This window comes from Amphimedon queenslandica, unplaced genomic scaffold, assembly GCF_000090795.2.
Source record: "Amphimedon queenslandica unplaced genomic scaffold, v1.1 AMPQUscaffold_12764, whole genome shotgun sequence".
NCBI classification, from domain to species: domain Eukaryota; kingdom Metazoa; phylum Porifera; class Demospongiae; order Haplosclerida; family Niphatidae; genus Amphimedon; species Amphimedon queenslandica.
This window is the reverse complement of record NW_003547000.1, coordinates 25,643-33,462: the sequence shown is the minus strand read 5'-3', so window position 1 is coordinate 33,462 and position 7,820 is coordinate 25,643. Positions and strand designations below refer to the sequence as shown.

The 7,820-nt window shown below is 35.8% G+C and overlaps 5 protein-coding genes across 5 annotated transcripts; 3 read left to right on the top strand and 2 right to left on the bottom strand.

Moving 5' to 3' along the window:
- Positions 1-24: 24 nt before the first annotated feature.
- On the bottom strand, positions 25-1,113 carry LOC105314593 (proteasome maturation protein-like). The gene is made up of 6 exons (XM_011408856.2): positions 999-1,113; positions 847-956; positions 737-797; positions 546-647; positions 228-321; positions 25-173 (listed from the first exon to the last, which is right to left on the bottom strand). Exons 1-6 carry the CDS (start codon positions 1,008-1,010, stop codon positions 106-108), a joined length of 447 nt encoding a protein of 148 aa, XP_011407158.1. The 5' UTR covers positions 1,011-1,113; the 3' UTR covers positions 25-105.
- A 19-nt stretch (positions 1,114-1,132) lies between these two features.
- On the top strand, positions 1,133-2,395 carry LOC100633861 (cysteine-rich hydrophobic domain-containing protein 2-like). Its single transcript, XM_003390136.3, has 5 exons — positions 1,133-1,578; positions 1,632-1,787; positions 1,979-2,035; positions 2,114-2,173; positions 2,252-2,395. The coding sequence occupies exons 1-5, from the start codon at positions 1,165-1,167 to the stop codon at positions 2,300-2,302; spliced, it is 738 nt and encodes a 245-aa protein (XP_003390184.1). The 5' UTR covers positions 1,133-1,164; the 3' UTR covers positions 2,303-2,395.
- A 13-nt stretch (positions 2,396-2,408) lies between these two features.
- On the top strand, positions 2,409-4,331 carry LOC100633733 (protein YIPF5 homolog). The gene is made up of 6 exons (XM_011408855.2): positions 2,409-2,691; positions 3,195-3,353; positions 3,412-3,446; positions 3,489-3,599; positions 3,726-3,907; positions 3,968-4,331. Exons 1-6 carry the CDS (start codon positions 2,463-2,465, stop codon positions 4,128-4,130), a joined length of 879 nt encoding a protein of 292 aa, XP_011407157.1. The 5' UTR covers positions 2,409-2,462; the 3' UTR covers positions 4,131-4,331.
- LOC105314592 (beta-1,3-N-acetylglucosaminyltransferase lunatic fringe-like) lies at positions 4,324-5,906 on the bottom strand. Its single transcript, XM_011408854.2, has 11 exons — positions 5,633-5,906; positions 5,506-5,560; positions 5,412-5,454; positions 5,280-5,354; positions 5,068-5,191; positions 4,989-5,021; positions 4,859-4,941; positions 4,737-4,810; positions 4,596-4,690; positions 4,453-4,553; positions 4,324-4,396 (listed from the first exon to the last, which is right to left on the bottom strand). The coding sequence occupies exons 1-11, from the start codon at positions 5,897-5,899 to the stop codon at positions 4,330-4,332; spliced, it is 1,017 nt and encodes a 338-aa protein (XP_011407156.2). The 5' UTR covers positions 5,900-5,906; the 3' UTR covers positions 4,324-4,329.
- Positions 5,907-5,963: 57 nt separating this feature from the next.
- LOC100633605 (tetratricopeptide repeat protein 29-like) lies at positions 5,964-7,735 on the top strand. Its single transcript, XM_020003069.1, has 6 exons — positions 5,964-6,209; positions 6,354-6,760; positions 6,925-7,067; positions 7,163-7,309; positions 7,361-7,452; positions 7,567-7,735. Exons 1-6 carry the CDS (start codon positions 5,983-5,985, stop codon positions 7,718-7,720), a joined length of 1,170 nt encoding a protein of 389 aa, XP_019858628.1. The 5' UTR covers positions 5,964-5,982; the 3' UTR covers positions 7,721-7,735.
- The last annotated feature ends 85 nt before the right edge of the window (positions 7,736-7,820 follow it).

The window sequence follows — 7,820 nt, the reverse complement described above, 5'->3', positions numbered from 1 at the left end:
TGTACAATGTCAATTAATAATGATTTTTTATAATAATTGCTTTGTAAATTGTGAATTACCCTTTATTATTATTGGTTACATATAGTTCAGTAATGTTCCTTCAAGTTAAAACATTTTAAGTCTTTTCTCCATTACTGCACGTCCATTGACCAGCACAGGAGAATCAGACGGATCTATAAATAGACACAACATGACATCACATTACATCATATTATGACATCACTCACTGTCTAACAGTTCTTCAACAGAAATGGTCTCATCTTGACCAAGCAATGTCTCCAGTGCAATCATACTGCTCTCTAATGGAGGAATACGCTGAATCTGAAGGAGAGAGAGAGAGGGTAAAGAACACCATAAATCAGGTGGTTATGAAATGCAGGATGGAAAATTTAGATATTGAAAATTTTATATGATGGCCGTTTATCCAAATATATTAATAGGCAAAAAAGAAAATATTAGCAATTCTAAATTAGTATGCCCCATTGTTTATATAAAATTACCATCACTCAAAATAAACATGATTTACGGTACATGTACGTCATTACTTTGCTAGCCATCTTTCTCTCCATTTCTAATCTCAGAGGAGCATGTAGTCCCTGACTGTTACGCAGTGACTGCATTACAAAAGCTTCACGATTAGCAGCAAACTAAAAATAAATTAACTTAAAAATAGAATTATTGATTGAGGCTATGAATAAATAATGAGATCAATGAATATTAATGAGGTAGTTCATACGTTTGCTTCACTTGCTTCAAGTGGGTGAGATGGAGTCAGATCAGACTTAGCCGATTTAAAACTAAAAATTAAATAAAAAAAATTAATAATAATAATTCTAGGGGTCTAACCCATATCTGAATGTATCGTGAACATTATACTCTGAGGCTGGTGTCTTTAATGATACACTGGAAGTAACGGGACCTGTTCCAAATGGAGTGACTAGATCAGGGTTTCCTGCCTTTAAAAAGATAAAAAATAAATATAAAATAAAAGGATCTACCATTTTTTCCATGCTGCAAATTTGTGGGTGTGGTTTAAACTAGCCACACCTTATTATAGGCGTGGTATGGGAGGAGAAAAAATAGTACACAATCACAGGATCACAGATTCACAGCAAACAGGAGATCATTTAACACTTACTTCTGTTCTTCTCTCTCCTTATTTACATGGCCGACTTCTTAGTGTCTTCGAGCGGGCTAGAGCAAGCAATAGAGGACAAGTGGGGCCAGAGAACACTTGATCCATGGACACCAGAGGACGTGGAAGAAGATGAACTTTATAAAAGATTAGGATCACCTGTCAGACTGGGACTACCACCTTTCGAAGAGAACACAGGATTAGAAGAAGAGGAGAGACAGGGAGAGGTTGTATTAGGAGAGAGATCCACTGATCTTCCCCCTCCTCCTCCTGCTGATAGTATCACTTACCCACTTCATGATTCACCTGTTACCAGGTCCGATGAACAGTTAATATTCGCAGACGTTCCAGACCCAGTGAGACTCAGGGGGGTCGGAGGTACTACCATATTTGGTCTTAACAATCGTTTTGATGACGAGTTCCCCTCTTACCTCGTTGGCAAGGTGACAATTCAAAAACAACAAATTATTATTATTATTATTATTATTATTTTTAGGTTGCACCAGAAGAGTTTCACGCTACTTTAGAAAGGATTAACTCCATCCTGTACAAGAGTATTCCTTTTAATTTGAAATGTCTCATTTGCGGCTGCTTGTGTTGCTGCTGCACCTTAGGAATATCCTTGGGACCTGTACTGTATCTCAGCAAACGAGTGAGAAATTATTATAATTTACTACCACGTACTATAGTACAGGAAGTTTGGTCTGATTTTTTTAGCAACTTTAAAAATTTGTAAAAAAATCCAAACTTGATTGTAATTAGCTTAAACTTTCTATGCAATATAAGTACATGTATATGCATCAGAAAATGTAAAAGTTCTTTTTCCTTTCCTTTCTCTTATAGACCAGGACGAGGTTAGAGAAGGTCATCTCCCAGGAGAACTGGAGGCTCTATAATAAGGTACTAATGAATATAACAATGGCTGTACTGTTACTTCTCATTGTCACTTCTTTGTCTCTCTCTCTCTTTCATTGCCAGCTGGGACTTAACATTAAACTGCAGAAGGAGTTCTGTGATGGAAATAACCTCAGAGAATATGTAAGAAGAAAATGTTATTTTATTATTATTATTATTATTATTATTATTATTATTATTATTATTATTTTATTTTACTAGGTTATATACATTGAATTTTTACCAAAGCAACCACTGTATTATCCTGACTAAAGAACATAATTATTTTTACAATAATCAGAAGAGTAATGACTAAACTGTAGCATTATATTGTGTATAGGTTATGCATAATATTGAAAAAAGCTAATAAAAAAAGCCACGCCCACCTAATTAATTTTGAGGCCCCACCCATCATTAAGGAAACAAAAACAAGATGGCGGATGAAGGCTACCAACAAGATTTCTATCCTACGAACTATACACTGGACTCAGAGACACTCCAATCAGCCAGACACTACCAGCAACAGCAGCCGTACCACCACCAACCACCACCCGCCCATCAACCCACCCAGCAGTACAGTAACCAGTATTATACTGATGGGTCCCAGTCAAACTATTATTCACAGGAGCAGTATTCTGGAGGAATGGGCTATACTGTACCAGGTATATATTAGTTTTTAGATAAAATGTACATGTAGAAGGTTTGAGCAGATTCCAACTTCAATTTTTTGAATTATAGCCATTTTAAAAAATTGACCAAAATCTGAAAAAATCCCTGTACTATAGCCCATGGGTTTTTTCCAAAAATGGCTACAAAATCACCCCCAATTTTTATTACATTTTCTGATGCATATTGATGTCCTTATGCTGTGTAGAAAGTTTGAGCTGATTCTGACTTAAATTTTTCAAGTTACGACCATTTAAAAAATGGGCCAAAATCTGAAAAGTTCCCTGTACTATAGCCCATGGTTTTTTCCAAAAAATGGCTCCAAAATTACCCCCCAATTTTTATTACATTTTCTGAAACATATTGATGTCCTTATGCTGTGTAGAAAGTTTGAGCTGATTCCGACTTCAATTTGTTAAGTTACGGCCATTTTAAAATGCAGTATAAACAGCATTATTATGTTGTTGTTATTATTATTATTATTATTAATGTATTTCAGAGCCTGAAGGAGAGCGGATGGAGGTTGATCCCTACCCTCCAGCTGGTCAGCCTCTACCAGCTGGTAGTATGGGCCTCATGTCTCAAGGAGGAGTAGGAGGAGCTTATGATAGTCAGGGAGGACACTCTGGGTTTGAAGAAGACCCACCACTACTGGAAGGTACTGTCTGAAAGAAGCATTTTATAATTTTTTATAATTAATTCTATTCTTTTTATAGAGCTTGGAATTGACTTCAGCGTCATCAAAGAGAATGTATGCTTCCTTTTTATTTATTTTATTTTATTCTTTTTTTAGACATTATCTGTCCTCAACCCATTACAGCAAGCTGATGCAGTTGCTTTACGTAACACTGACCTTGCGGGGCCACTGATATTCTGTCTACTATTTGGAGGAACTTTACTTCTAGTAAGACACAAGCTCACACATAATTCATGTTTTTGCAGCAAAATGTCCACCTATCAATGAATGTATACCTGTCTTCTATTCCACATGTACACATATACATTGTAAATTCTTTATATTCCTTATTAGTCTGGTAAAGTTCATTTCGGTTACATATATGGTGTTGGTCTCCTTGGCTGTATCAGTATGTACCTGTTGCTTAACATGATGAGTGGAGAAGGTGTCCCAGTGACAATGATAATGAGTGTCCTAGGGTACTGTCTGCTACCAATGGTACTACTGTCTGGTACAGCAATAGTGATCTCTTTACAGTTAGTAGAGAGAAAGAGAGAGGGAGAGAGATGATCACATGACCTCTTTCTCTTTCCTAGGGGTGTTCTTGGTACTGTGATGTCTCTGTGTATTATATTATGGTGCAGCTATTCTTCCTCAAAGTTGTTTGTGTCTGTCCTTTCAATGCAGTCGCAGCAGCTGCTAGTGGCTTATCCTTGCGCTCTGTTGTACGGAGTCTTTGCTTTATTGACTGTCTTTTGAGAGGGAGAAAGGCAGCTGCTACTCAAGAATGTACAAATATAATAAATCTCTCTCTCTTACTATTAAGACTGTTGTTATTATTTTTGATTCAATCCCTTATTATTATTATTATTATTATTATTATTATTAAGTTTTAATTTATTCATGAAGTGGAAAACTGTTTTAAATTAATTTATTAACATTAAAAATATCACTATTATTATGTCCTTTCGTTGCTATGGCACCATTGTGTTGATGGGTGCAGGAGGCAGTGATAGGAAAGAAACCTATTTTAAAATAATTTAAAATAAAAATTTAACGTATGTACATGTACATTTAATACCTTGTTGGATCTTCATTATCATCAAATAAATCATCTTCAATTGATATTGTATTTTTAATATCTTTACCATTAATATTCCAACTGCCATAACTGATCGTTATCTACCAATACCTGCTTAAACCAATTAAACTGGTGCCTGATACCTGTTTGACAAGGTCAGTGGTTGATATTCTTTTTAAAGGGAAGAGATGAGAGTTCATGGTGGACACTTCTGTTAAATTATACCCCAAGATGCCCTCTGTATATCATTAATTATTATTCATAGTCTTGCCTTAATTAATTACCTATTATTAGTCCTATTAACATGTTGTCTGGGACACCAGCTGCTCCTGAATATCCCATCATTTTCTCTTTCCCTCTACACAAAAGAAACTTTCACTACTTCTTTATTCGAATTGATCGATACCTTAAATAATATTCCAGCTGCTCCATTAACCGAGTACTGATACAGTAAACAGCACCAGTTGCAAAATAATAAGAATCTCTTAACTAAAAGAGCAGCTGGAAATATAAGATTGCATTCATTATTACTGTACTATGTTATTCTTTCTCTTGAAATCTTCTCTAATCTACAAGGAACAGACATAAACTAGCTCACTCCTCCTTTTCTCTTACATCAATTCTCCTGTTGATACTTCTTTGTCCAAGATAATGGCTGTCCAGTGGATTAAGCGTATCCAACAATTCAAACAAAGCCAACACATTTAGATACATATCATCATCCAAGTGGCAATACCAACTATAAAATAGATTAATAATAGAAATATCAATTGGTTGCATGAATTCATATACAGACATATTTATATTTCAATGCATCTTCCTTTTACTTGTAATGGCTCCTGTTTTCTTTTGCAATATAAAACTGCTCAAATTCTACTCCACACTTGCAGGCCATTGGTTGACTAGTAGAAAAAATGATAAAACTAACTGGATCAATGATCATGACATATTATACTAACTGAGTATGACCTTTGGGACAATCGGCAATGTGAACAGTGTAACCTATTATTTAGATTAAAAAAATAATTTATGATTTCAATTTAATTGTAATACCAAAGTCTCTCAGTAGTTCCGTAGTAGAATCTTCAGTATCAGTGACTATATGTAACTAATAATAGTAACAACAGTATATTAATAGTAACATTGGTATGACATCATGACGTGATATTTATAAACTAACGTTATGAGGGTGTATGCTTTGAAACCAGGTCAACACTAGCAGTTGGAGTCTACTCTCATGATATTTTTCTGTTGATTTAATTGAAAAATATACATCATTTCTTTCGTGAACATCATAAAGAGGGTGTGGCTTCCTGCCAAGGACCGTTCTGGTTGAAAAAATGGATGCATTACTCGTCTCACGTGATCCACTGCAACCATCCAGACTGCAGTGACCTTCATCTAATGAAAAAACAAATTCTTCAAGAAGAAAAGTAATCAGAAACATTAGCAACCTCATTATTATTCATGATCAATTATATGGGTGTGGTTTAATAAAAGTTGTCATAGCAACTACCAGGAGACAACAAAATGGCGAACATTCTCCCACCACCTCCAGCGCTCCCCAGCGGTAGTGTCCAGTATATCCACTCCTCAGAGAAGGTCCAGTACGTTCAGTCGAGGGGAAAGAGAGGGAAAGAGCATAAGAACTCGCTACAGCAGCAGATTGAGGAGATGAGGCGACAGAAGAAGAGAGATGGGAAGAATGAGGGAAGGATTGACTTTAATAATCTATCGAAACAAATAGATCCTTCAAAGTAAGCATTTACTATAATTGGGAAATTATATCGATTGACAATAATAATAATGGGAGGATTTGTGAAACTAATGGTTTATAATACCAATGCAACATTCAATGATACATAGTGTAATTTTCTTTCTCTCTCTCTCTCTCCATTCAGTTATAGAAATAGTCTGTTCCACAATACTTGTACATCAATACTTGCCAAAGGCTACCACCAATCATTCACTGAACTATTTGAGCTCGTCCAAAAGCAAAGAGAAGATCACAGAATAGCAGGACCAGGTGCTATCCTACTCTCCCCACTGATAGACGACAAACCGGATAAACTGGACTACTTACAAGTTTGCCTCATGAGTGCTGAAGATGCTAGTCGTCGTGGTGACCTAGAAGCCGTATATTTATCCCAACGTGACCTGGCACTTCATTTTGATCAGACCGGGGATCACTGGCTTTCTGATCATTTCCATAATCGCTGCTTGGAAACTGGTAGACTGATAAAAGGAGATGGCAGACGTAAAGAAGGAGAGGCTCACTTCCATGTTGGATTGGCCTATGAGAATAGAGGTACTTCAATAATTAAGTATTTAATGTGAATTCTTATGTGCTATAAAGAACATACAGTAATTGTGACATAGCTCTTTTCTTAAACATTTAAAGATCACCCATCATAGTGACCATACTCTATATTACACATATCAGCAGTCCCTCTCTCTCTCTCTCTTTTTCAGGTGATTTGGATAAAGCTGTGGAGCACATGGAGATATTCTATGAGCTGACATCAGCCAATAACTGGCATACTGAGAATGGTGAGAATCTTTACCGTATTGCCTGTGAACACTTGAGAAGAATCTACACTACAATTGCAGAGAAAGTAAGAAGAAGAGGAGCATGCAACTAAGAATAGCTGACATTAATACTGTTCTCTCTCTCTCTCTCTCTCTCTCTCTCTCTCTCTCTTTCCTGTAGTCAGAGGATACCTCATTATTGATAGAGTATCTTCAAAAAGCTCATACCATGTCAAAGAAAGCTAAAGACACTTACCAAGAAGGACTGGCCTCCTACAGACTGGGCTGTGCTCATGAAAAGAACAAAGACTTTGATACTGCACTACAAGTAATGACACTATTATTTATTTATTTATTTATTTATTTATTATTTTGACAGTGTCACAAGAGTTTCCTGGAGAGATCTCGTTACCATAGTGACGAGGTCGGAGTAGGTAACGCCTACGAAGCATTGGCTAGATGTCACGAACAGTAAGAAGATTATATTATTATTATTATTATTTTTATTATTATTATTATTATTATTATTATTATTATTATTATTATTATTATTATTATTATTAATCATTCTTTTTCATTATATAGTAAAGGTGATCTTGAGAGTGCTGTCCAGTGTCTTGAGCTGTATGTTAATGTAGCAGAGAAGAGTGGAGCTACTGAGTCGCTAGCTAAATCATGTAGAGCTGCAGGAACCATCTTCAATACACTCGTGAGTAATAATGTCTGCTTGGTTATCTAATCATAATGATAATGGTCTCCTTATGACAACCAAAGGAAGTAAATGACATTCATTAGTTGTTATATTGGTGCGCCCCACGATAGCCTTTCATAGTTATAGT

Bases quoted from the DNA above. Each gene is read 5' to 3' on its own strand.
- LOC105314592 (XM_011408854.2), bottom strand. From the start codon at position 5,899: ATGTTTCTGATTACTTTTCTTCTTGAAGAATTTGTTTTTTCATTAGAT. The intron at 5,355-5,411 runs GTTAGTATAATA...TTTTTCTACTAG, and splicing joins TGTCCCAAAGGTCATACTCA to TCAACCAATGGCCTGCAAGT. The intron at 4,811-4,858 runs GTATCGATCAAT...TCTTTTGTGTAG, and splicing joins CAGCTGGAATATTATTTAAG to AGGGAAAGAGAAAATGATGG.
- LOC100633733 (XM_011408855.2), top strand. From the start codon at position 2,463: ATGGCGGATGAAGGCTACCAACAAGATTTCTATCCTACGAACTATACA. The intron at 2,692-3,194 runs GTATATATTAGT...AATGTATTTCAG, and splicing joins AATGGGCTATACTGTACCAG to AGCCTGAAGGAGAGCGGATG. The intron at 3,600-3,725 runs GTAAGACACAAG...ATTCCTTATTAG, and splicing joins TTGGAGGAACTTTACTTCTA to TCTGGTAAAGTTCATTTCGG.
- LOC105314593 (XM_011408856.2), bottom strand. The intron at 798-846 runs GTTAGACCCCTA...TTTAATTTTTAG, and splicing joins CACGATACATTCAGATATGG to TTTTAAATCGGCTAAGTCTG. The intron at 174-227 runs GTGAGTGATGTC...GTCTATTTATAG, and splicing joins TGTTGAAGAACTGTTAGACA to ATCCGTCTGATTCTCCTGTG.
- LOC100633861 (XM_003390136.3), top strand. From the start codon at position 1,165: ATGGCCGACTTCTTAGTGTCTTCGAGCGGGCTAGAGCAAGCAATAGAG. The intron at 1,579-1,631 runs GTGACAATTCAA...TATTATTTTTAG, and splicing joins CCTCTTACCTCGTTGGCAAG to GTTGCACCAGAAGAGTTTCA. The intron at 2,036-2,113 runs GTACTAATGAAT...TTTCATTGCCAG, and splicing joins ACTGGAGGCTCTATAATAAG to CTGGGACTTAACATTAAACT.
- LOC100633605 (XM_020003069.1), top strand. From the start codon at position 5,983: ATGGCGAACATTCTCCCACCACCTCCAGCGCTCCCCAGCGGTAGTGTC. The intron at 6,210-6,353 runs GTAAGCATTTAC...CTCTCCATTCAG, and splicing joins AAACAAATAGATCCTTCAAA to TTATAGAAATAGTCTGTTCC. The intron at 7,453-7,566 runs GTAAGAAGATTA...TTCATTATATAG, and splicing joins TTGGCTAGATGTCACGAACA to TAAAGGTGATCTTGAGAGTG.